The following is a 26295-nucleotide window of genomic DNA, read 5'->3' as shown; positions in this document are numbered from 1 at the left end:
CAGTCAGATGACAGTCAGTTATTTGTAAACGTGGCTGAGCGTTTAGACTTGACCCTTGGTTGGCTCCAGCTTGGCACTGATCAGTCCACGGGCCAAGTGACAGCCGCATGTTATTTATCCAGCGGACTGAGGTGTCCAGCTGTCAGATCTACCGATCATGTCAGGCCACAGTGATAAGCCTGCCAGTCGTGAGTGGACAGCTGCAGGTCAGGTCCAAGATAAGCTGTGCCAACTTTGAAACGTGTCTGGTGCCTATAAATCGTTTACATTAGTTCCTGTCAAGTGTAACACAATCCAAAGGAATGTGCTCCAGTGATTAAGGAGCACTGCATGGGTTATTTGGCAAATACTGTGAAGCCACTTTGTGAAGCTTCGCAAACTGAGTCAGAGTTAACTAGATCACTGATAGTCGGACTTCACCATTAAACTATCTGTGCAGATTTACTCATTCCTGTGCCAAAAGAAGTGGCACTTGGTTTAATGGTGAGAAATGATTTAACCTCCTACTTCCTCTCAGTTTGGCTGTTGTCATAAAACCAACAGCAACGGATGTGTTGTTTTTCTTTTTAAGGGAGGTATTGAACAAACTCTATATGCCAAACAACAAGAGAAGTAATAACTAATAAGTTGTGGAAAAACTAAGTTTCACTTTGTGTAGATCTGCACGCAGTGTTTGAGTCCAGTCTAACTTTCACTGTAGTCAGCCCTACTGTGTCTTGTGTTTTTCACGGTGATACAGTAGGAAAAGTTATTATTGTTATTGTACCACCACATCACACAAACTTGGAAAAACCGAGCAGATGGTCATCTGTGGCAGACTAGGGCTAATGATTCCTGTGCGTGATGTGCTTGTGTAATGACAGAAGTGAAACCTGAAAGGGAACTAAAACTGTGCTGTGTTGCATCAAGTGATTAGATCACCTGGATGTGCTCAGGCATTTCAATCTGAAGTGTAAAAAAGTGTGCTGTGAACATGATCTGGAAAGGTCCATTTTGCAACACAAGCAGTGGGATGGCGGTAGTGTCAGGTGAAAAGCTTCTCCTTAGAGTGAAAGCGTAATAAATGCTGAGTAGTGAGCCAAACTTGTAGATTCATACTTTGAGTGAGAAACAAGAATATTATGGTGTTCTGACTTGGACTCCTCCTTTTCCAGGAGACAGTATGAGCCAAGCCTTATACACAAAAAGGCCCGGTGAACTGACCTTGTGACTCCGGAAATAGACATGTATGTTATGTGTTCACAGTAGTAGATGTAATGTTTCTTCTTAGCATGATAGGGGTTAAATCAAACTTCTACACCAAGCGGAGCCTCTTTCTCTTGTCTCTAGTCTGCTTTAAAAGTACAAGAGATTAAAGTTCAAGTAGGGAGTTATCTGCACTAGTTTATTACTTTGTGGTTCAGGAAGATATGATGACTGCTAACGGACTGCCTTTGCTTTGGAGATTTGGGAGGAGTAGTTACCAGCAGAACTAGTTCTAATTATTTCTGGCCATAGTTTTTCTTATGATTTCACCACATTTTTTCTTAAAGAGTATTATTGGCTGCTACTATCCAACCTGAATTCTGACATTGTATCTAAAGCCAGTCTCTGCCTTTTCCTGGGTTTTGAAAGCTACTTTGCAATGCAAAACAGTTGAAATATATCAACAGTTTAAAATGATCTTGGTTTTAGTATCATTTTATACTTTGTTTAACCTTTTAGGTCATCAGCTTGTTCTGTAAAATGTTCAGAACTGAAATTAGAAAACAGATTGTTCTCCTTTTTCAATGATGGTAGTGGTTGAGATAATACTGACAACGACTTCCTGTTGTTATTTTTTTACAGCATTCATTCAGTCAGACACAATTCTAGAAGTTCTTCATTTTGGTGAAGGAAGCCTTTTACAGGTAAGTTGATACTTATTTCCTCTTTTTTGTTTCCATACTACTTCTTGCTATTTTTAACATTTACACCATTGCAAAGCAAAAAAAAAAAAAGAGAGAGAAAAAGAAATTAAGTTTATTTACTGCTTACACATTGCAGTCTGATCTCCTTCTCAGTCATATTTAAACAGCTACTCACTGTAGGTCTCTTGTTTTTTACAGGCAGAATCTGACATTGATTTTAGTTTATATCATCAGCAAAGGTAAGTTTTTATTTCTCACTTTAGAAATCTCCTCCCGTCTTTTATGTATTTAAATGTCACCGTATTAGTGAGAGTATAGTCAGGTAGGCTGGTGCTGTTGTTTGATATTATGCATCTATACTGTGCCTGGATTGCACTCTGTTGTAACATGTCACTGTGTTACACTGTGTTACAGTGTTACAACGTAAATATACTGTGGAAAGTATACGTATAGCCTGAGGGGTTGTTGAACTGAGCTGACAGGGCAAAACAACAGTAGCACACCTCATTATTCTCCCATTTTAACACAAACAACAGTCACAAACAAAAGTAGCCACAGACAAAGATGCTGCTGAAATTGTACTGCAACAAATTGGTAACAGCATCATCAGTCACTATGGTCATGTGAAAAAGCAAATACAAAGAGGTTATTTTGTCAAGGCTGACAAACCTGGGCAGGAATTTTATTACATCTGGCTGGCTACAAAGTATCTGTTAACAACACCCAAAAATAAAAAGCTTGAGCATCATAATCACAAGCTTCCAGAACTGACAGTACAAGACAGCAACCTGAAGCCATACTGACCAAGACATTTGGTAAAAAAGCCTGCAGAGAAAGAAAGAAGGGTTTTTCTGGAGGTCACACCCATATATGTTCACCCCCCTCAACTCTCTGAAACATGTGCTGTTAGTGACATCAGTCACCAGGGAAACTGCTCAGTCTGTGTCACCTGTTGTTCTGTTCTGCTGCAGCTACTTGGAGGAGCTGAGTCAAGCAGGGCAGGCTAATGTGAGAGTTTGTGCTCACAGTTGACAAGGTTGAGAGGAGCAGACATGCATATGTCTGTGTGTTTTTGGAGCCTCATCACTTGTACTGACAAGTGTCCATGGTTGGGTCTCATTGCTTCACAGTCAGGATAGCCTCAGTGCCTTGAGTGCAGACAAAAACATGGCTGTCAGGAGAGGGCTTTGAGGAAGTTATAGCATGCTTTTTTATCCTAGCAGAATACTGTGAATACTGTAATGGCTATACAGTGAGTCCTCTTAAATGCTTTGATACTGCACAGACCTAAGTGTTAGACTGACTGGAATGGTGAAGGTGTCCGATGGGTAGAACTGCTTGAACAAGTAAACACTTGTTTCAAAGGCAGGAAACATATAAAAGTTACCTTTTAGAACAGTGTTTTTGTGTCTTAGCCTCCACATAACAGTCTCCTGTCCTTACTTTTCACATGTGTGTTTTGTCTGAGTGCAACATACAACTAGCCTTTACTTTTTGTACAGCATGTTCTAATCCATAAAAGGCTTATCTTGCTCTGGCATAGCATGACCACTCCCTCAAGTTAGAGGGTTGCTGTTTGACTGTGTTGTTTCAGGCTTTTTAATGGTGAACTTCCCCTTTTTTCCTCATTGTGTGTGTAGTGTTTGAGAATCTCTTCATTGTTAAGTATTATCTTCTCTGTATTACTCAGTGTGGTCCTCTTTTGTGAGGACAGTTTTCAACACACTAGTGTCACTTCCATAAGAATTAAAATGCTTTTCACTGTCACTTTTTTTTAATATGTGCTCGTCGTCTTAAGGTTAGCCTGACACTGGTCATATGCAGATCTTGAGGCCAAGAGGCACAGCCCTCCCCATGATCTCCCCCCAGCTACTCCAATTACACACTGACATTCAACACATTAGCTCTGAAGCAGCGAGCAAAAGGCTGCATAGAATTCACAGCCAGGATCCATCTGAATCCGTAATCCCACAAGAATTTTTGTCAGTAGTTGTTATATTAATGAGAGGAGTGAGGACAGGCTGTAGATGACAGATTATCCCAGAGGAGCACTGCATGGTCAGGGATTCTGTATGGGTTGCTGTGTGCCTCAGGGGATGGAAATACATCCTGTCTCTAGCGAGCCTGGCCATTGTCTGCTCCTGTACACGTAGGCTTGGTAGTAAATAGGTGAAATTGATCTCTGGTAAATTGTCTGACTCTGGGGTGATGTTAGAGTAATTATGTTTGAGTGAAGTATAAAGGAATGGTGATTGGTACCATTGAATCAAGTCTGGTGCAAGAAACAGGAGAATAAAACATTGTCGTCTTGCATGTAATATCTTTTCTGTGTGTGTTTTTTTTTTTTTTTTTTTTTTTTGTTAAAAGAGCATGTGCCATTTAGGCATTTGCTCATTTAATGGTTGAAACCATTAAATGACTTAAAACCTGGTTATGCACCACACCTGCATCCCTGGTGAACTTCTCTTTTCATGAGATTTTTATAAAGGCTTTAATTACACGGTTCTGTTCACCAAAGAGTTGCTTCTCTTTAGGGGCAGCCTTGTCTATTGTTAAGATACACCTGTTGCTGAACAGGTTTGGTGAGTTATGTCTGTGTTCTACAACAAGGCAGGCGCAACTGATGCTCCAAAGTCGCCGCCTTCGTCGAGAAACACCACTCTCTGAAGGTGGCAAGAGGAGATACGTCATTTTGTTTTTCTTTTCCACCTTTGATTCTATGCTTCTGTCTATGGATTTTCATGGAGATTTTACATATGGAAATAGTGTGCTGCAGATGGGAGTGGTCCCACGGCCAACTTGATGCATTGTAGAAAAGGGCCTGGTCACCGACTGTGCTTGTGTGTTTAGCCTGTCATTAGTTTGAAATGCACACAAACATGGATACTATTTTTCCTAGCCTGCTGTTGCTGCTTTCACGTGTCCCTGTCTCTCACAGCACGTCCCCGCACCGTGGGAACTGCCGACCTATACGATTTGAACCTCCAATGTTGGACTTTCACGAGCAGTGAGTCTTTTGTACTCTTGCATAATTTGACTGTTTGTTGCTGTGTGATCTGTGCTTTTATTACATTTCTCATTGTGAGGGACACTTGCTATTAATACTAAGTATTCATTTTCAAATTATGATCAAGCATAATATATTATGAAACCATATTTTCCAAGCCCCGTGGACAGTGAACAGATTGCTGCTAAGTCAACATGTCTTATAGTTTTCACTACATGTGTAAAGTAAAACTATTGAGTATCTCTGATGTGACAGATCTCAGTCTGTCAACAATAAGAGGACAGCTGAAGAAGCATTTAGGCCTGATTTATTAGGTTGCATTCCGCTCTGTCAGAAGGTGCACAGCCAAGAAGTATGACCAAACTTCAAGTGTAGCCTACAGTGCATTAGCCAGATGCAGAGTGCAAATGATTCAGTAGCACTCAGAGAGAGGGTTGGACACCAGTAAGGAGCCCAGCTGCCTCAGCTTGTCCTCTCTGTCTCACTACAACAATAAACAATCCACTTATCAGCTATGAATGTGAAAATGAAACCTTGAGAAATTCTCACCCTCTCTCACATACACACATGAAATGACGGCAGGTTTTAAATTAGCAGTCTCAATATGTCAGCCCATATATAAGGGCATAGATGCACTGTATGAAGTGTTAAGACAATGATGTGCTGGGGAAACCACACTCTATATACATACAGGTGATTTTTCAGGTTTAAGTAATTGACTTAGAGGTAATCTGTCACAATGAAAATTTATTGGCTTTTATTTTTTAGCGAGAGTTACTTCGTCCTGCATGATTGTACATTTGCGGTGGGGAGAATCGTAAAAACTCCCAGAGTTTCAAGTCTCTACAAGTTGATTTTCATACCACATTGAAATGCAAGAAACCACAAACTGTAGGATATCAAAGATCTATGCTTCGTTTTGGATGTTGATTAGCAGCAATGCAAAGTAAAGTGTATGCAGTTAATGGGTTATAACATGCAAAAGCTCTGGTGTGCTCCTTGAAATCAAATGAACAGTGTGATGGTAACCCAGAGGAATGTCAGGTACATTAAGATTCACCTTGTTGAGTGACTCACAAGGAGGTTATGACCCTCCAAACCTACTGACACCTGTTCTCTGATGTTCTTCAATATTATTGGTTTATTTTTACAGGAAAATTCACCAACTTGTTGACTCTTTTTTTTAAGTCATTCATCCACTGTTAAGATTACATCTTTGTGTCAGTTTTCTATGTTATTGTGACAACTTTGTCAGTGTTTCTGTTCATACTTTAAATCCATCAGGGTTCTTCTATAATTAGCTTCTAAATTCTTAAATATATTGTTGTTTACTGGCTTTTACAGTTGTTTTTTCTCTTCCTTCACAGGCCTGTTGGAATGCCAAAAATGGAGAAAGTTTATTTACATAATCCTAGCTCAGAAGAAATTAGTTTGATATCAATATCAGCAACAACAGCACATTTTCACGCCTCCTTTTTCCAGAATAGGGTAAGTACTTATCACTTCAAAATCAGCCAAATGGCCTCAACAAATCTAATCTTTGTCTTACTTTAGTACTTTAGAAATGCAGATTGTCTTGTTACTAAAGGTAAAAAGGGGTTCCCTTCAGTCACATGGCTGTGTGTTGATTGCACCATGTTATGTAATCATCATGTTTCAGAGGCATTTTTACACATGAATTCATCAGATTCTCCTGTCTCTCAGGTGTCTCTCCTGTCATTTGCTTTCTAGTGTCAACCTAGTGTCAACCTCAAACAAGTAAACAGCAGCATGTAGATAATTAAATAACGTGTGGAGTCCTGATGCAAATCACATGTACCACTGGAACATGTGACCACACCAAAGAGCTCTGGGGACTGAGGTCTCCAGCTGTTTAGAGACATAGATGAATTACAGTGTATAAAGAGGCCAAAACACAGAATCCCACACTAAATAAGATTAGGAAAAGTAAACAGCAATAACATCAAGTGATGTAGAGCGTCTGGTTTACACAGTCTAAACACAACACACACTGTAAGTGGTATTTGATAAAGAAAAGTACTCTTTTAAACACACAGGTTGCTGTGTCCCAAGAGAATGGGTCCAAAATAACTCTACTAGGAAGACAAACCATTTCAGTGCCTTGGAGAACATGACAGTGCTCATTGAGGTGAAGGGCTATTGGAGCATAGACCATATGTTTTTACTGAATTGTTGTGTGTGGTAATGTGATGCTTCTAATATCATATATATCATATATGGACATATGAGCAAGTAATTCAGTCATGTTTTCTGTGCTGCCTGTGAAGACTCCCTTTACAGGAAAGACCTGTTCTGTCACATTAGGCATAGCTGCAGCAGACGTAATGTACTTGTTTAGGTGAGGCTACAACACTAGTTTTGGGACATATATTGCCCTAAGACATTGAGCCCTTGCTGAAATAAATGTTGTAGTCTTTGTTTTTCTTTTATTAAGGCTCTCATAATGTAGACTGAACTGCATATCAAGACAGGACAAATCATACTCAAGGGAAAATCTGATTTGGCAATATCTTTTTTTTCCTTGAAACAGACTAAAGCATCATTTTGTTAAGACTGGAGCCAAACTCAGCTCAGAGGAGTCCACAAAGAGATCAGCAAAGTCTGCCGCATTAATGTGGTTTTCAGTGGTAAATGTAAAAATAAATTCAACTGCAGAACATGAGAGTCTAGATGACACAGACATTCAGTAGGAGGGAAGTCAGTGTGGTTTTGAAGATAACAACTAAAAAGCCTCTAGTCTTCTGTCACGAGATGTGCTTGTATGAAGGCTTTGTACGTTCGAGTAGACAGAATCACTCCAGGGAGATTTTTTGTTAATGACATTATGTGCAGTCAGGGATTTTGGATACAGAGTTTTATGTTACCATAGGTTCCACCAAATTTCAATTGGAGGAAATATTGGTTACAAGTGTTATTTTGCTAATATGTTTATAGGAATCCTCTATGCACTCTAGTTCCATGTGCAGTATGAGACTACAATCCCCAGACATCACTGCTGTGGTCACAAGTTCATGTGGCATATAAGTTTTGTATTAGTACTTACCATGTGATTTATTAGCTGTGTCCCAACTAAATACTATTTACTAATACTTCAAAATACACATGACATATTATACTTGTATTTTATTACAGCAAATTTCTGAACTTTACTTTTAGATTTTAAACAAGAAGTTTGGAGCAAAGCTGCCAGTGTTAAATCTGGAAAATAAAGACAAAACAAAATAAATATTTATCCAAAAATAATATAACTTCCACAGTGGATGAGGAAGGGCATCACCCCCTTCCTTTTCGGAATCCTACATTTCCTCTCAGGTTGATTGTTTCACAAATAGCTCTTTGAAATATTGTCATCTTATTGTCCAGCTGCTGCAGTCCAGCTGATAAAAACATTCTTTATCTGATTTGCCTTCACTTATTACCCTGCTATCAGAGCAATATGTTTAAGGAGCAGGGGCAAGTTGTTTTTTATCTTGTTTTGTCTTGAGTTTCACATCTCAGGCTACAACGTCTGCCCTACTTTGTTGGTGCAAGTTGTTTGCACCGGATGGAACCTGACAGGAATACCTGCAAACAATAATCATGGCATCTGCATTTTTTTGGATAACAACATTTGATTTAATCTGTGTTTGTAGTTACTATTCTCCTAAAAAAGTTGCTTGAATAGGGCATTAGAACATCAGGCAAAAGTAAAACACAGGCAGTAATCTTGTATTTGCATTTTCATTACAAAGAGCTCTGACTCTTTGTAAAAAAGATGCAAATACAAGATTACCTATCATCTCCATCAAGGAAGCTAAACAGGATTTTAAATAGGGTTAGTGCAACAACAGTACAACAGAGGGGTATTTTTGTTATACTGCTTTCAATGAGGAAAGTCAAGTGTGATAACCAGTTTCAACTTTATGTCTTGTTTACTTTAAAAACATGAAGAGGAAGAGGAAGTAGATTGATTATACATATGCACACATTTCTGAAACAAAACCTACTTGTATGATGAAAATGACACATATCTATATTGTTTCTTGCTTGAAGAAGGTTCCTGACTAAATGACCTGCCTTAATAAATTGATAAATAAATAAGGAGCAGGTTAGAGTTGGTGCTTCTTGTTATACTTTATCTTTTTGCTTCAGTACTTCCACTATGCTTTTATCTGCTGAGCGGTAAATTTCTCAGGTGGATGTGGACAAATGTTTTCTAAATTCCACTGGCCTTTTCCTCCTTTCACTATCTGCATTTTTGAGACTCTGAACATACTATAGCAGCGGAGGTGACACAAGAAGATCAGATGCATTCTGCACTGTTACATTAGTGTACAATCTAGACGTGACAGAAGACTAGAGGACTTAGGTTGTTTAGGTGTGTATAAATCAACAGTATATTTATTTACCTGTTTCTGTAGATGTTATTATAAATTGGCAGGAAAGAATTTGGGGGGTATCTGCAGCAAAAACCACAGTCATCATTTGCAACCACAGTCACCACCAAAATGCTAAAATTAGAGTGTAGCTGTAATATTTTAGTAGCAGTGGACCTTTAAGGTCAGGCTTTGTGGACGTGAGTATTAAGGTCTTTGTGGTTAGTAGCTGTAGTGTGAATAACTCTGAGAGGCCATAATATGCTCTGTTTGTTGAACAGTGTTTTACTGTATTTTGTGTCATCTGTTCTTTCAACAGATAATTCCACCAGGAGGGAACACATCATTTGATGTAGTGTTTCTGGCTCGAGTAGTTGGGAATGTAGAAAACACTTTATTTATTAATACATCTCATCATGGAGTGTTTACATACCAGGTACAGACAACAATAATTCTTTTCAGAGTTTCTTACCATCTGGAGAAGTGTTGCTAACATTTCTTTTTCTTTCCTTCTCTGTTTTGAAGGTTTTTGGGGTCGGCATCCCAAACCCCTACAGGCTGCGGCCCTTCATAGGGGCTCGAGTCCCAGTAAACAGCAGCTTCTCACCTCTAATAAACATCCACAACCCATACAGTGAGCCACTGCAGGTAACATAGAGAAAGGAGACTCTCTGATGGCTAACTTTGCATGTGTTTGATATTTGTTTGTATGCTGAATGATTGATTTAATGTTTATGTGCTCTGTTCCCTTTATTACTCCAGGTTGTTGAGATGTACTCCAGTGGTGGGGATCTACATCTAGAGCTTCCTACAGGTCAACAAGGAGGCACTGGAAAATTATGGGTTAGTTTCATGTGACAACTGTTGTTTATATCGAGTCCTATTTGATTTAAGGATGAATGATGGTGACAGAGTCGAGTCCCAGTCACCCATGCTGACCTTCTCCCTCCAGGAGATTCCTCCATTTGAGACCAAGGGCGTGATGAGAGCCAGCTTCTCGTCAAGAGATGTCGACAACCACACGGCTTTCATCAGAATCAAAACCAATGCCCCCAACGAGGACCAGTTCATCATCCTGCCTGTAGAGGTGGAAGTCACATCAGGTATGTTTTACAAATCTTTGTGAAGTTTTATAACCTGCAGGACATTATCTATAACTCTGTGACATTTTGTCACTGTCATCTGTCATCTGTACAAATGTATGTTCAGCCTTCATATGTTTACTCTTTACAGCCCCTGGTATATACTCCTCCACAGAGATGCTTGACTTTGGTACGCTGCGTTCACAAGGTACAGAGTTTGTACAAACAAAGCTACATCTGGTTTTTTATTACATAATGTTTTTCTGGCTGTCTTTGCTCATTATCCTTTTGTTTTATTTTCCAACTGCTTTGTGTCACAGATCGTCCAAAAATGCTGAATCTTCACCTTTTAAATTCAGGAACAAAAGATGTACCAATTACAGTAGGTATCCTTAGTAGCCTCTGTTAATCCAAATACTTAAATGGTTACCTTACCTCTTGTGTAATCTGCTCCTTTATTTATGATTTACAGAGTGTACGCACAACACCCTCAAATGAAGCAGTCACAGTAGATTTCAAAGCAGTCACTCTAAAAGCTGGAGAGAGCCGATACACCAAAGTTGCAAGTATTAGTTTTGATGGTAAGTTGTGTTTTCTTAAAACATAGTAATAATGGGCAGTTGCTCTGGCTGTGGCTTTGTGTTTTATTTTTTTTGTTGTTGTTTTATCTTGCAAGTTATTTTCTTTGCAAGCTGTTGTTAGGGTTTGACAATAATACCCCCCCGCTGCCATACACTTGTTCCATTACCGCCCCCTTCTAACTATGGAGTATGATGTAGACACACATGAACAAAAGATGTCTTAAGGAAGTGCTGCTCATTTTCCAACGAACTCAGGCTTTTACAAAGAACCTGATGAGGAACATGATGTCAGTATTCTCCTATGTCTTCACTGGTTGACAGAAACATAGAAAAATCATCTCTAAAAAGATGTAGTTTTATGTGTTTGCAGTGTGTCCAGTAATATACGTGGAGTGGTTATTGGTAATAGTCTGGACAGTCTTCAGCTTTAAAAGTTTTACATCATGTCCTTACTCTAGCACTTTTTACACTTTTGGTTTAGTGTTGCACAACTTCCTCTTGTGAGGCCTGGTGTCCTTTTACAGCGCACTTATCTGCTCTCTGTATCTTGTGTTTTTCACTGCAGCCTCAAAAGCAAGACGACCATATCAGTTCTCTGGTAAAATAACTGTTAAAGCAAAAGAAAAGAGCTACTCCAAGCTTGAAATCCCATACCAGGCAGAGGTTTTGGAAGGGTGAGTTAATTTGTGGATATACAGGGAGAGTGGGTGGCTTTATCATACAGGAGAAGAAATTTCCTACAGGATTTTGACTGATATGTCATTCCTTCCTGCAGCTACCTGGGTTTTGACCACACAGCTACATTGTTCCACATCAGGGACAGTCCTGTAGACCCAGTGGACAGACCCATCTTCCTCACAAATGCCTTTAACTTTGCAATCCGGATACACAATGTGTCTCTGCCTGAAGAGGCCAAAACCATGTTTAATGTGAGTGCCACCAGAATGGGTTTACAGAGTTCATTCTGATGTTATATATGTATATATAGAGAGGGAAATGACATCACATTTTCACTTTCTATTTCAGGTGCAGAACTTCAGTGCACCTATAATCATCCCCCCGCATGAGTCGCGTTACATATTCTCCCTCCTCTTTCGGCCAGTCCGACCATCCATTCACATAGACAGCAACATCCTGCTAATCACAAATGCATCTAAGTTTCACCTGCCTGTCCGGGCCTATACAGGATTCTTGGAGGTACTCTATGGAAATACATTAACAGCTGAAGCACTGATGTTAAGAAAGAAGGATTTTAAATTTTCACACTAGCTGACAAAGCTGTTTTTACAAAAATATGCATTTTTATAGCATAATAATTATATCACATATCAAGAAGTCAAATTCAGACAGTTTTTGTTCTGCCTTTGTAAGACTGCGTAAATATCATAATTCTTGGTGAGGATGTGTATAATGTGGTGTTTGTTCTTGGTCTGGTGCAAACAGCCTCTGGTCCTGCCTCCCAGTCTGAAGGAGAACCTCCTAGACTTTGGTGTCCGCAGTGCAACAGACACCAGCAGCATCACGTTTGTGGTGGTCAACAGTAATCCTATAGAGGTAAGAACATGCAGCAAGTTATTATGAAATGATTGTCAGGTCTTCTAGATTTTTTGTCCTGGAAAATTACAAAGTGGGAAAACTTCCTTAACATGGGCCATGGTTTAGGTCCTGTCTTGCTCATTGCCCAATATGCTGTTGAGCACATTGGGTAAAGGCATGTTTACTTAGTCTTTTGAATACGCTGACATGTGGTTTCACACATTTTGATTAAAACTTCATCATGTTGCAACATCCCTCATGCTAACATTCATTTCAACAATGATAGTTGATATAGTGTTATAACAATTTTAAGTGCACTCACACATGCAAAAGGACAAGAAATCCCAGTGCAGAGTACTATCCAGGTTTTTTTGTGCTTGTCTTTTCACACTGCTTTCCATCCTCCAGCTGGAGATCAAGTCCTGGCTGGTCACAGGAGACAGTCTTTCCATGGAGCTGCTGAAGACAGAGAAAGGAAACACAACAGTTGCCCTGAGTCGCCTGAGAGAGCTGCAGAACACCTCAGCCTCCCATCACAAAACAGTAAGACTTCCACCATCACTCCAAAACTACTCTGCTTTGTTTTGTGATCATGATGACACTGAACTTGGTAGAAACCCCAAACTGTCATTGGAGTAAGGTAGGTGAGTCAGTGAGGAGTAGTGTCACCAATCTAATGCACATGATGTATCAATATTCTTTGACGTTCTGAACGTTTTGTTTAGGTTTGTTTTAAACAAAAAAAATGAGGAAAGAAATGGTTCCACCTGTGAAAGCCAGTCAGTTGTAGAAATGTACCAATCTACTTCCACTTCTTTTCTGTGGTGAGCAAAAAAAAATTGTGAGACATTGTGCAAGCAGATGTTTTGAAACCTAAAAAATGATGATTTTATCAGAGAAGATACAAATGTCACAATGCTGACTGAGTTTAGTCTCACGTTTTATTTTACAATCAGCTGTTATGCTAGAGCATGCTAAGATTAGCTAATGCTAATGTTTGTTAGCAGAAATGAACTTTATTATTTTTACTCAAGTTACGATGACTACTTAAAGAAGATAACAATGAAGACGAAGTTCTTTATATATAGGAATCTTAAATAAAGTAGGGTTTATAGCTGGTGAGTTGCTGAGCGCAGTGATGCGAACTCTACTGTGGTGCTAACTGGGATTGTGTCTGTTTCTGACTTGAGCACTGTTTTAATTCAAAACAGGTTGTTTGTGGCCAGATATCTTCCCTCATATCTCTCTTCATAAATTAATACCTTAATTTTGTGTATCAAAACAAAGTAAAATGAACTGTCTACTTAAAAAATTGTCAGGCCTTTACAGATGGAAGCTTGTTCTAAGACAAAAATAGGTTGAGACTTAAGTTTCTGTCTGCAAACACCTGTTTGTAATTTTGATATTGATGTGTTTATAGGACATTAAGGGTACCTGTTATTTAGATCCTCTTTATTGTATGTCACTTTGGCTATTTCAGATAAGAGGTTGACTGATTTATCGGTTGGGCCAATTATTGCCATTTTCTAAATAATTGGCATCAGCTGATTCCTATGCATATTGAGCCGATTAACAGGTTCTGTTGCTGTGGAACATGTGCAAAACTCCCCTTTGTTCCAGTCGAATTGCCATTCTACTACCAGCAGACCACAGTGGATGTTAACTTTTGGAAAAGCAACCTGGTAACTTCTGGGAGAAAATGGCAAAGCTTGAATTCTTACCTTTCAAACCCTTGTAATGTTAAATTGGTTAGAATATTAAATCTTACTTTTTAAGAGGAAAGGTTATTGACCTAATTACACTTTACCGTACTTAATGTTAACAATGCTTGTCATAAGTGCAAAAAATCGTTTGCATATGAGGGCAGAAACACAAGTAATTCGTCAAAATTACTTGTGAGGAAAGTGCATTTAGCTGTCCTCATTTCATGTGTGTATGGGTCTTACTCCTACTATGACATCATCAACAGTGGCCTGTAGTCCTGTAATGAATCTATGGTCCTAAGCATAGCAGGTTGTGTAATACAAATAAACAAAGTTTTTATTATTATGATTCTTATTATTAATATTGCTAATTGCACTAAAACTGCATTTTTCAAGTTTACTTTTTGATTGCCCTCTAATTTTGATACCTATCTAATGTTTATATATTTTTATTTAAAATACATAAGTGCGCAGACCATACTTAAAGAAAAATCTGCATTATATATAGGCTGCCCCTGATTTCTAAAGATCGGCATCGGCCACAGGAGAACCCATATCAGTCGACATGTATTTCACGTGAAACTGTTATAAGGTTTCATATCTCACAGTATTTCATAGGTGCTCAGATCACAGATAGAAAATAGTTTTTCAAAACAAATTAAAAAATGAAGGTACTTTACCAGTAACAGCTTTCTGATTTTGAGAATCTCCAGCCTGAGCTACATATATAAAAAAATATATAAACTAATGTTTATATTTTTCTCTCTGCAAAGGTGATATTAGCATCTGGCTATTATGCAGCATTCAGAGTGACACTGGTGGCTAAGGCACTGGAGGGCATGTATGATGGAGCCATACATATAACCACTGATTATGAGGTAAGACACCAGTCACATGTGGTTTTAATGCCATTCCTTTAAAGAGCTACACAACCAGCATTCAGTCTAATGCTGATGTGAATTGTTCTGTACCCTCAGATATTAACCATCCCAGTGAAAGCTCTAATCGCAGTGGGGACATTAAACAGCTCTCCCAAACACATCATTTTACCATCTTCATTTCCAGTAAGTACCACTAAGATGTATTCATAGATAAGATTTCACACCTGGCCTGTGCTGGAACCAGGCAGAAGAAGAAATCCTGTTAAATGTGCAAGGTGTTAAAGCTCTTGACATGTCTGTGTATGTTTCTCTCTTTAGGGGAAAGTTGTTCATCAAAGTTTCAGCATACAGAGCTCTTTTACACAGAAAGTGAGGCTGCAGCAGATCCGCTCCCTGACAGAAGATATACGTTTTTATTACAAGCGGCTCCGCAACAACAAAGACGAGCTGGAGCCCAGACGTAAATCTAAGGTAGAGAATGATCTCAAGGAGTTAAAATTAGTGAGCCATATTTGTCCTTACAGACATAAACTTATTTAATTTCTCCATCTTTTTCAGGTGGCAAATATTTATTTTGACGCCAGCTTGCAGTGTGGTGATCACTGTTATGTGGGCCTGCCATTTGTGCTTAAATGTAAGTTTTTTGTTTTGTTTTGGTTTTTTTTGTTTTTTGAGTGTGTGTATTCAATTCTCACAGAAATTAAAACTCCACTTAGACTGAATTTATTTATTTAGAGGAGGTGGGGTTATTCAGTATCATCTGCCCTGGTCAAAGATTGTTAATCCTGCGCTGAACACATATGTGGCAAATTTTTTACCTCCCACCCCTGTAATAATTACAGCTACTGATTCCCCTCTAATTTAAATCCTGTCTGGAGCAGCGAACTTGTCCTTCTCATTTTCTTTCTTTATTTAACAGCTCTGTGTGAAATTAAAGGAAGCCAATATTATTTTTTCAATAATCTAACAAATATGAACATGCCATCATGAACAAATAAAAAAGGCATCAGAAGAGCAATGCCCCAAAAAAGCTAATCAAATATGCTGTGGTAATGTTAGCTAAAGGTACTGGTATTCTGTTTTCTGCCCCCTTTTTAAAGCCCGCATTTGTTTACATTTTAGCTAATTGGCGGTAAAAAGCATAAAAGTATGCTGAATTAGCTACTAGCAGATCCTGTTCCAGTGTAATCATGGATATACTGACCAGTATCAGTGGATTACTTTGATGCTAAAGAAACCTCAAAAACGAAACCTTAATGATTGTCAGGCATGTTCTGCAGTTATAAGGAGCATCTTTTTTTTCTGTGATTTTCAAGAGGATTTATAGACTCTTATTTGCAATGCACATCAAAGATAATGATACCTCCTGCAAGTGTAAGTCACACTGACTGATATTAATGTGTGCCTTGTGTCTGTGTTCACTGTGTTGTGTTTACTGAGTTATAACACAGAGAAGTACTACGCTTTTTGAATCACTTTATGCAGTATTGCCTCTCGTCTTTCCTGACCTACCCATGGCCTTTTCTTTCTGTTGGCTTTGTTCAGTAGAGTGTCCATGCATGTTTTGCAATGGTTAAAATGCCATCCAGAACTATGAGTAATGTTACTCAGAAGCACAGTGAATATTTCATTATTCACCTCCCCGTGTATTGCTAATCCCATCTGAATGGGCCTTGGGAGTCCAAATTAAGAGGGTAATATATTTTCTCTTCCTCAGCTGAGTCCAAGCCTCATGGGTTGGCGTTGCAGGAGGATATCTGGGATGCTGATGTGGATCTACATCAGAAACTTCTCAGACGATGGAAAGAGCTGAAAGAGCGTGCAGGACACAAGTAAGCATATTAGGGATTTAGAGATCTCAGCCTTTGGTTATCAGATTTTACTGTTAAATTACTTGCTCCACAGTGGTGAAGTATTTAAAAAGCCTCACAAAATGTTTCCTTTCTTACCAAAGGATTGAAGCCGTCTTTGAAGTCAACACAGATCTTCAGAAGAACGTGCAAGCTAAGATAACAGCACACTTGACCTGGCCCTCACTGGTCAACTCTTCACAACGAATTACATTCCCTCTGACCAACACAAACAGCTCCTCTGTGAGTGGAGACAGTCCACCTCTTGTTACTACATGTCCAAAAACAAACACACAGGAATGTTCTAAAGCGTCATTAGAGCTCTGTTTTTGAACTTGTGGTGGGAAATCTTTCTGTTTTTCTGCAGGATGAAGAGGTGATTCTGCAGAATCCCGCTGACGTCCCTGTCTATGTCCAAGTCCTCCCGTTGGCCCTGTTACCTAACCCCTCTGTGTTTTCTGGAAAACTGGCTGACAGGTGAAAAAGTCTCCCCAAAACCCTGCACGGTCTCGTTTTTAACCCCTCATCTTACTCTGATAGTAATCTTCTCAAACATTTTTTCCCAGATTTCCATTAGGAAATTTGTCCAACATCAACATTGACACACACACCTTTGAGTTCCAGGTTCACAGAAATCAAGTGAGTGCTACAAGAGTGATGATTGACGTCACCGTTAGTCAAGAATTTAGAGAATCAGCTGTTTGGCATAATCACAGTCCTCCTGTCCATGGCTGAGGCTGCACGTGGAAGCTGTTTGGCTCTAACAGACCCTCTGTTTGTTTGGCAGACATCCCTAATGAAGACCAGCACTGGGTTTGTAGAGGGCTCAACCAGACCCTTTGTGTACAACCTCCTCTTGCTGCCTGGTGAAGTGAAGTCATTCAGTGTGAGGTTCACTCCCATCAGCAACCACAGTGTCTCCTCCCTCCTCATAGTCAGGTATTGTCAGCCTTCAGTGTCACTAACCAAACAGTCCCTATGGTAAACTTGTGTTTCTATTCTAAAATTGTTTGCTTCACCATGAATCTGTTCAGGAATAATCTGACGGTGATTGATACAATCGTACTTCACGGGCAAGGTACGACAGAGAGCCTGAAAGTTGCAGGGAAGCCTCCAGGACAAGGCAGCTCTCTGAGGTTCAAGATGACAGAGGCCCTTCTGAAAGACTGCACAGAGAGTGAGTTTGTGTTGCTGAGGCCCAGATCAGTGTAAACACAGAGTCTGTTTTACTTGAGACAAAATCTGTCAGCGCCAGAGGGTCTAAGCAGATAGAGTATAACTAAAAGAATATCACTAGATTCTCAGAATATTATGTTTTTTGCACATTGTTACTTCTTGCTCCCAGATAAGAAGTTTTGATAATTTCAACAGATAGTAAGACACAGTGTATACATTTTATCATAAATTATCATCAGTCCATTTAGTGACCAGAACCCAGATTTTAAATTGAAAGTCTACATTTCTTCTTACATTGCTATTCTCATGTGGTAGTCAGTCCTGGTGATTATTCTGCATGGATCTGTGTTTGCCATAGAGGCATATCAAGCCCTTTTCCAGGGCTTAGCTGCACCTCATTATACAAACAACTCTAGCCAACATGGTCTCAACACTACACCAGTGTTACAAGCTACAACATGCATGCCACAACAAAGTTCTTTAAAAATTAGTGAAAGGATTCATTAAAATAAAACAAATTCAAACACAAGAATATCAATAAACCAGCTTTACATTTAAGTTACTATCATCATATACACAGTGAAGAAAAAAGCATGCCTTCACAGGAAAGAGTCTCTAATAAAAACAGGAAGTAAAGCCAGCAGAAGAGCAAGACATACAGTCAGAAAAACAAGAGAAATGCTGTGCTTCCCGTTAAAACACAGAACATTCCCTCTTTTACAAAGTGTACCAGTTCTGCATCAGTGCATGTTTACTCCGTTAAAATATTTCATCCAAAAGTAGGAAATATCCTCTGGTCTTCAAACTTAAAGTATGCTAAATTCACATGGGCTTTTACAGAAAGTTATGATGGCCTCCATGACATCATACAAACTATACATTCTCTCACAGAGTGACAAATATTTCTGTATTGAAAGGATTATTGCCCACAATATTGAAAATCCCACAGTACTTCTATAAATCAATAAAACATTAATGACATTTTGCACCAACTCATCCTCTTGTTCACAACTACTACTCCATTTATTATCATCCCTTCATTTTTTTTCAGAGACAAAAGTCAAAGAGCCAAACTTTACTCTCAAAAGAACCTTCAGAGTGGAGAACACAGGCTTGCTCCCAATCACCATCAGATCAGCAGAAATCAACGGACAACCTTGTGAAGGATATGGATTCAAAGTTCTCAGCTGTCAAGAATTTGCACTCAAGCCAAATGCTTCAAAAGACCTCATCATACTGTGAGTGAACAAATGGCTACATGCCCTCATTGACCGTGAGTGTTTTGCTGTGTCTGTGTGTGTGCTCTCCCCATCACCCACAAGCTCTATTAATACTTGTCCTCAGCCTCTGTGGCTGAGTAAGCCTTCAGTAAGAGGATGAATTGGCTCTCTCCCCTCGGGTCTCTTTTTTCATCGTCACTTTATGTTCAAGTTCCCCTGTAACATGGATGGACACACACACACTTGTTGGTCCCTTTACAAATGAATGTTTGCCACAAATATTCAAGTCAGAACATTTTTCTCAAAAGTCAGTAACATCAGCTCAGAGGTTATAAATGTTTAGCCATAAATTTTGATGTAACAGTTGGTCTGTTCCTCTGAGTAAGTGAAATAGTGTCATAAATCAAGTGCTTTATGGTGGCTGTAGGTGAATGTAAGTCTGTGTCCCCCGATCAAGTAATCTGATGTGTCAGTGTTAAAACTGCTGTTTGCTGGCTTCCTGTGAGAAATTTTGTCATTCTAACAGCAAAGGTGTCTTTCTTAAAAAGCCAAAGAGCACAACCACAGAAAAAGTAAAAAAGTAAAGTACTTTTCAGATGCCACTAGATGAAGGGTCATCTCTGTTTTTCTATGACACTAATATCAATCTAACTAACTACTCTAACCTCCCAGTAATCAGATGACTGTATTGAATTTAATAGAAATCATACAGTTATTCTTAAATTTTAACTTTGAAGTTAAAAAGCCCTACCACCCATTGTACAGTCCCACAGGTATTTCTGCATATTTAGCCCGATTAGACCTCTTCTCAGAGGAGTGGATGTGAACGGACTGTTAACCTGCACTGACAGGTGCAGGACAATTTACACTTTTATCATTCTTGATGGTGCATCAGGTTTAATTACCTGAAATAACAGGCCTTTAACAGCTATAAATACTCAAATTAATTATGGCTGAGCCAGTATGATTGAAAACAAGTGTGGATGTGCAAGGCATTTAATTTGCACACTGGCTTATGTTTAAGAAGCCTGAAGTCACACCCAACCACAGTGATAATTTTTCTTATTTGGATTAGCTAACCTGCTGTAAACTAGCAAATGTTGGCAGCTTTCCCACTGATCTGCTTGTCACTTTCAAAGGCCACATGGCAGCAGCAAGTAATGAGAAGTAAGCAGATTTATCATACAAGCACTTTTATGAGAGACTTGTCTTTAGAGACTTGCCCTAGTGGACTGCCTAACTGGTTGTGATGTGTTTTATAGTTGGATAGCATAGCTTCATGCATGCTGAAAATGAACAGTATTGGGATATAACAAAGACTGATCCACTTAGTTTGGGACATGATAGCTGATCTATGCAGGTCTGTGAGGGGTTATTCAGTAGGTGTGGCTTAAGAGTAATGGTGCTGTCAGGCCTTTTTCTGCTTCCTATTTGTTTCTCTGTGGAACGTGGCAAAACACAAGTCACTGGTGAATGGACCTGCCTCCTTCACTCAGCAGAGTTCAATCTGATTAAACTTTAACATGCAGAACTGCAGGGCTGTCCAGTGTCCAGCCAATCAGAGAAATAGAGTGGGACTGACCTCTTATTCAGGAAACATTGTTTATCTACATTGTTGTTTTACGACAGCAGGAGAAATAATCAGCAGAGAAGGCATGGTGTAGTTAGTGAAATGACAGCACGTTAATAACAATAAAATGTTTGATAAAACACTGTATTATTTACAGCTTTTTGGACTGCTGCTGTCCCACCTGCTTTTAACCACACTGTGAGAATACATTTTACCAGATGGATTTTGGTCTGACTGCAGCTCAACACTAGACATTGCACAAACCATAAATGATAAATGTCCACTGATTACTCATAATAGCAAACAAAGTTGTCTTAACGATAACCTCAATTCAAGTTTGTTTCAGTTAAACTTGTCATGTTTGTTAAATTTTAAGAGCAAAAGCAACTCACAGCTTTTCAAATCAGTTTCATTGTGGCTTAGATTTTTCTCATAGCAGAGATTTTGACTCATTGTAGCAGCACAAGCACAGGTGGAGCCAATAACAACAATCGCTTTTGAAGGCTTTGTTCTTTGGTAGTGGACCAGACATGCCAGTTAGCCAGTATGCACAACAGCAGGTCCCTGTCACTGACACACCAAAATGTTATGTTACCATTATGTTGTCCAGCTTATAATAAATCAAATAAAGCTAGACACCAGCATAGTAATTAGGAATGTTTTAGCATTACTGCACATAGGCACGTACAGTACAATGTATTTGGCCATATCAGTGAATATCCTAATTGAAATAGATGAACTCAGCTTGTGACTGAACGAGCACACAGGCCACACACTGTGTGTGTGAAACAGATTTGCTGCACACCTCACCTCAGATGTTTTCAGTCAGTCAGTCACTAAAGTATATTCACTGTTTTTGTCTAGACAAGGTGTGTTTGAAACCTTCACACACACCCAAAGTCACAGGTCAGATTATACACCCTGTTCAACTAGTCCTTTATGCATGTTTTAGAGAATGACTCTGTCCTAATGCAGACAGATGGGTCATAGATTGCTGAATCACAGAGATACCTCCCAAGTCCTGCAGTTAACCACCACTTATGTCCTCTGGCCTCTGGCTCTAATTAGGAGTCCTATTTTGTGGCCACATAAATAGACCACAGATCAATCTCTGGTGCAAATTTCTGGGGGGTATTTCTGGTATTTGAGATTAACACACATTTACATGTTTAAATTCCTCCTTTCCTCTCAGGTTTACACCCGACTTCACCTCATCTCGAGTGATCCGGGAGCTGAAGTTGGTGACATGTGGAGGCTCTGAGTTTTTGTTTGTCCTAAATGCCTCCTTGCCCTACCACATGTTAGCTGCATGTGCAGAGACCCTGCCCAGACCAAGCTGGGAGCTGGAGCTCTACATCATAGTATCTCTCATTATGAGGTGAGTGTCGCTCTGTTTAGCACTGTGGCATGAAGACAGCACCAAAAGCACTATAACACAATCATGTTATGTTTTGTGAAACTTCATTTCAGCCGAACTAACAGTTGTTTTGTGTGTGTCTCTGCAGTTCCATGTTTTTGTTGGTAATTGCCACAGCCTACCTGGAGGCTCAGAGCATCTGGGAGCCCTTCAAGAGACGTGTGTCTGTGGAATCCAACTCCACCTTGGAGACTGGGAGACCATTTAATCTCAGGGACATTGTGCAAATTCACAGTGATTCAAAGTAAGTGCAACATGGAAAAGAGTGAGTTGCACCCTGAGCAAATATTGATTAAGCAACATGATTATCAATAATATCATTACTATACAGAAACATACATTGCTAATGTGGGAAAAGACCTTCTTTTTAAAGTAAAAGTAAAAGTAAAGTAAGATTTTGGAGAACCGCATGACCATTTCATTTACACAGAATTGAATTTGTCTTGAATTGGTCAGGTTCTGACTGATTAGGATTAGGATAGGAGCTCTTACACACAGAGAGGACATTCAGCTGCTCTTAGATTATGGCCAAGTGCCTGTGGCTAACCACTGCCCACAGTTTTTTCCATGTCTGGTATTATAACCACTAGCCTGTCTTATCACAGGCTATTCAGACTACTGCATGTTTAATCTGAGGCTGTCTGTGAGAGAGAGCTGTCTGACAGGCAAATTAGTGATTAGTGAATTAGAGCAGCTTCTCCTTAACATTTGCCTTTTTCCTGAAGCAAACCACAGACTGATAACAGCAACTTTATGGTGCCACTTTCAAAAAGACAATCTCAATGTGTATTCTGGTCTTATAAAGAGACTGTTTCACTGTGGTATTAAAAGGCGTATTTGTTTTCTCTTTTTCTCAATTAATTGATGAATTGTTTGGTCTATAAAATATCTACAGATACAAAGAATGTCCTTGATAAGTTCTTAGAGCAGAAAATAGCTGTTTATTTTTCCGTCAGTCACCTGACTTGTTGAATCAACCAATCAATCGACGCTCTAGTTGTCTCTGTATTCTGGATAATGAATACAGGTGCTAGATGGAAGCTACAAGCCTAGTCTGTGGTATGTTTAAATTTAACTTTACATAGAAGACATGAGACAGTGTAAGCAATAGAAGGCATTTAGTCAGTCAGTTTTTGTTGGCATTACCTCTGTGAAGTCAACTCTGTAGTGTCAATAAACAAGTAAACAAATGTGAACAACAAATGTAACTGAGAAAGTCACTTCCAGGAGATTCTCTGAATTCTGAATTTAAGAGGAAATTGATGACAAAAAGAAGTGCATACCCTATAATATTGTAATGAAGAGATTCAAAGAAAGTGTTGAAAATGTAACCACAGACGCAGCATGGACTTTGTAATTTAACAGACTTCTCTGTCCATACTCAGGTTGAATGATTACAGTGATTCACCCCAGAACTCCAGAGGATTATATGCATCCAGCAATGGAGCAGCACGCATCGGAGGCCGACAGGGCAACAGCCGCACCTTATCAGACTCAGACAGCCAAGATAAGAGGTCCAGGATTGGCTTCAGCCGCCCACCTATGCAAGCTACTTCCTCCCAGCTGACCAAAGGAAGTACAACCTCAGGCCAAGAAGGCCCTCCAGCTGCCTGCCAGCTAACCAACCGCAAGGCAAGGAGCACCAAACAACTGGACCTCCAGAGTCAAAATTTAGCCGGGCCGTCGCTGCCTCACAGAGGCCTCTGTCCTGAGGATGCAGAATATGCCAGCCTGATAGGAGCCATGGACAACGACCTTGACCGTCCAGACTCACTCAGTGCCGAGGCTCTACAGGAGCAGAGCTCTCAGTCCATACAAAACAAAGGTACACACTGAGCCTTTTACCAGCAGAGTAGAGGTGCAGAAAGTCTCTGTAATCACTCCCAGGTTTTGAATGCATGTGTGTTCATGTTGTTTGTAGTGTTGGAATCCAAAGGGAAGCTGCGGGGTAAAACAAAAGCCCAGAGGAAGAAGGAAGAGAAAGAGAAAAAATCAACAGGAAAGACTCTGGGAGACGAGCTTAAAGATAACCTGGCTGACAACGACGACAGCTCCTCCACTACTACAGAGACCTCCAATCCAGATGTGGAGACAAACATCAGAGAGGTAAATAATGACATTGCCCAACTCCCATCAACTCCTTTCCTTTGCATCTACTAAAAGTCTGCATGTGCAAGTCTGCAAAAATGTTTCCCATTATTTCCTCTAGGAGCCAGTGAAAAAGAAAGGAAGGACAGTAATCACCGAAAAAGTGAAAGAAGAAACTTCTAATTTCTTAATCAAGCCCAAAACCAAGAAACAAGGACCCACAAAGAAGGAGAATCTAGCAGAAAAATCCAGGTTTGCTTTTAATTAAAAGTGACAGCTGTAATGATGTTGTCTGTTTTTCTGCCGTCTTCTTGACCACTATCTATTGTCCTCAGTTCTCTGGAGCTGCCATATGTAACACCATTGGAGAACAAACAGCGCAAGAGCTTCACATCCAAAGCTCTCCACCCTCTCACCAACATCCCAAAGACGAAACCTCTGCAAAAACAAAGATGTGAGTTTCATTCTGCTTAAATGCTGTCAACTGCTTTTCACTGGATATGTTTGTGACATGTTTGTTTTGGCAGTAGATGGGAAGCTGGAAGACGGGCGCCCCTCTCTGTTGGCCAAACTGTTGTCCAGCAGCTCAGTCCCTGAAGCGGGCCACAGCAGCAGCTCTGAGGGCGAGAAAGAGTTTGCCCCTCCAGAGTGGGACGTACCTCTTTCGAAAAACAGCGTCCGTAAGTTGACTCCTGAAACCATCCTGTCAAGTCCAAGCACCAGCCCTACTCCTGCCTGTTTCACACACTCACTGAGCACTCTCCTGTTCTCCACAAGCAGAAGCAGATAGTCTTCAACAGATCTCCCTCCAGACAATAAATGCAGACCCTTTCCTGAAGAGATCCGCCACAGCTGGGACCTGCTCCCCTCCACCAACCTCCCCCAGCTTACTGTCCCGAGGCACCTACAGCAGTGTACTCAACAGTAACAGGTATTCACTTGGTCAAATGCACAACTTAACATCACTAATGAAATGACAAAATAATAAAGGGACATTTCTTTTGACTGGTTTAAATCATCGGTGATGATCCTCAGAAGGCGTGTGGTGTACCCCAAAGCTCCATCCTCAGCCTACTGTTGTTTCCACAGGGTCATGATATCTGTAAAGAAGGGTTCAATACCATTGTTAGACAGATGGCGCTCAGATCTGTTATGTTTAGTCCACCTCCGTTATATAGTGTCTTATCCATCAAAAATTAAGTGCTGGATGTCCCAACTCTTGCAGTGTCTGGTATTTTACTCAGTGGATTTAATTTATAGAGCTGGGTTTGTTTTATCTCGATTTTCCAATGAAAATCATTTAGTAACTCTGAAAAGGAACATTTTTTATTATAATAAAGCAGGCTTTCCAGTTCGCCGTATTCTTATCTGCACCAAAAATGAATCCAGATTGTTTGTGTTTTTCTGATACTTGTGCAGTGAGGGACACCAGAAGAAGGCCCCAGGAAATAAACTGTCTACAGCCACTCCACTCCCAGGCAAAAATGGGAACCCCACGTTTGCTGCTGTAGCAGCTGGTTATGATAAAAGCCCAGGTAAATATGTAACAATAAAAACTTGATCAAAGTGTGTACATTGTTCTTATGATGACTTGTTTACAATAGGACACTAATGCTTTAATTGTCTTGTCAGGAGGCTCTGGCCCAGGTAAAACTGACAGCCAAGGAAAGAGTCTGGCACACATGACATCAGTGGAAAGTGACAGCTCTGACAGGTAATGAGAAAAGGAGGAAACGTGCATCCAGGCATGACATCACGATACGATCCCAGTTGAACATTTATATACATATATATTTGTTTTTCTTCCATAGCTCTGGATTATGGAGTCCCATCGACACAGCCAGCAGTCCAAACTACCATTCTGCCAACTCATTCTCTGCTTTTGGGCCCAACAATTCCTTCAACCTGACAGGAGGTAA

The 26295-nt window shown here is 39.8% G+C and overlaps 1 protein-coding gene across 5 annotated transcripts in view; it reads left to right on the top strand.

Annotated features, from left to right (window-relative positions):
* Positions 1–26295, top strand: part of tmem131 (transmembrane protein 131) — a 28490-nt gene that overhangs the window by 894 nt on the left and 1301 nt on the right. The window contains exons 2-39 of one of the 5 annotated variants that reach the window (XM_018669846.2): positions 1828–1889; positions 2088–2128; positions 4828–4896; positions 6264–6384; positions 9592–9708; positions 9798–9920; positions 10035–10115; positions 10225–10375; positions 10506–10562; positions 10675–10736; positions 10827–10935; positions 11501–11609; positions 11711–11864; positions 11962–12132; positions 12379–12489; positions 12880–13014; positions 14948–15052; positions 15152–15238; positions 15374–15526; positions 15614–15689; positions 16773–16887; positions 17010–17148; positions 17273–17382; positions 17472–17544; positions 17693–17844; positions 17940–18082; positions 19133–19319; positions 22064–22249; positions 22377–22532; positions 23674–24113; positions 24210–24394; positions 24498–24628; positions 24712–24830; positions 24907–25056; positions 25157–25307; positions 25796–25911; positions 26009–26090; positions 26188–26291. In XM_018669846.2, the coding sequence (XP_018525362.1) occupies positions 1828–1889; positions 2088–2128; positions 4828–4896; positions 6264–6384; positions 9592–9708; positions 9798–9920; positions 10035–10115; positions 10225–10375; positions 10506–10562; positions 10675–10736; positions 10827–10935; positions 11501–11609; positions 11711–11864; positions 11962–12132; positions 12379–12489; positions 12880–13014; positions 14948–15052; positions 15152–15238; positions 15374–15526; positions 15614–15689; positions 16773–16887; positions 17010–17148; positions 17273–17382; positions 17472–17544; positions 17693–17844; positions 17940–18082; positions 19133–19319; positions 22064–22249; positions 22377–22532; positions 23674–24113; positions 24210–24394; positions 24498–24628; positions 24712–24830; positions 24907–25056; positions 25157–25307; positions 25796–25911; positions 26009–26090; positions 26188–26291 (4833 nt within the window). Of the gene's footprint in view, positions 1–1827; positions 1890–2087; positions 2129–4827; positions 4897–6263; positions 6385–6953; positions 7046–9591; positions 9709–9797; positions 9921–10034; positions 10116–10224; positions 10376–10505; positions 10563–10674; positions 10737–10826; positions 10936–11500; positions 11610–11710; positions 11865–11961; positions 12133–12378; positions 12490–12879; positions 13015–14947; positions 15053–15151; positions 15239–15373; positions 15527–15613; positions 15690–16772; positions 16888–17009; positions 17149–17272; positions 17383–17471; positions 17545–17692; positions 17845–17939; positions 18083–19132; positions 19320–22063; positions 22250–22376; positions 22533–23673; positions 24114–24209; positions 24395–24497; positions 24629–24711; positions 24831–24903; positions 25057–25153; positions 25308–25795; positions 25912–26008; positions 26091–26187; positions 26292–26295 lie in introns of those variants that run through there. The other 4 variants (XM_018669845.2, XM_018669844.2, XM_018669842.2 and 1 more) reach the window with 4 other exon arrangements.

This window comes from Lates calcarifer, linkage group LG17 (assembly GCF_001640805.2).
Source record: "Lates calcarifer isolate ASB-BC8 linkage group LG17, TLL_Latcal_v3, whole genome shotgun sequence".
NCBI lineage: Eukaryota > Metazoa > Chordata > Actinopteri > Centropomidae > Lates > Lates calcarifer.
This window is presented reverse-complemented; position numbering and strand designations above follow the sequence as displayed.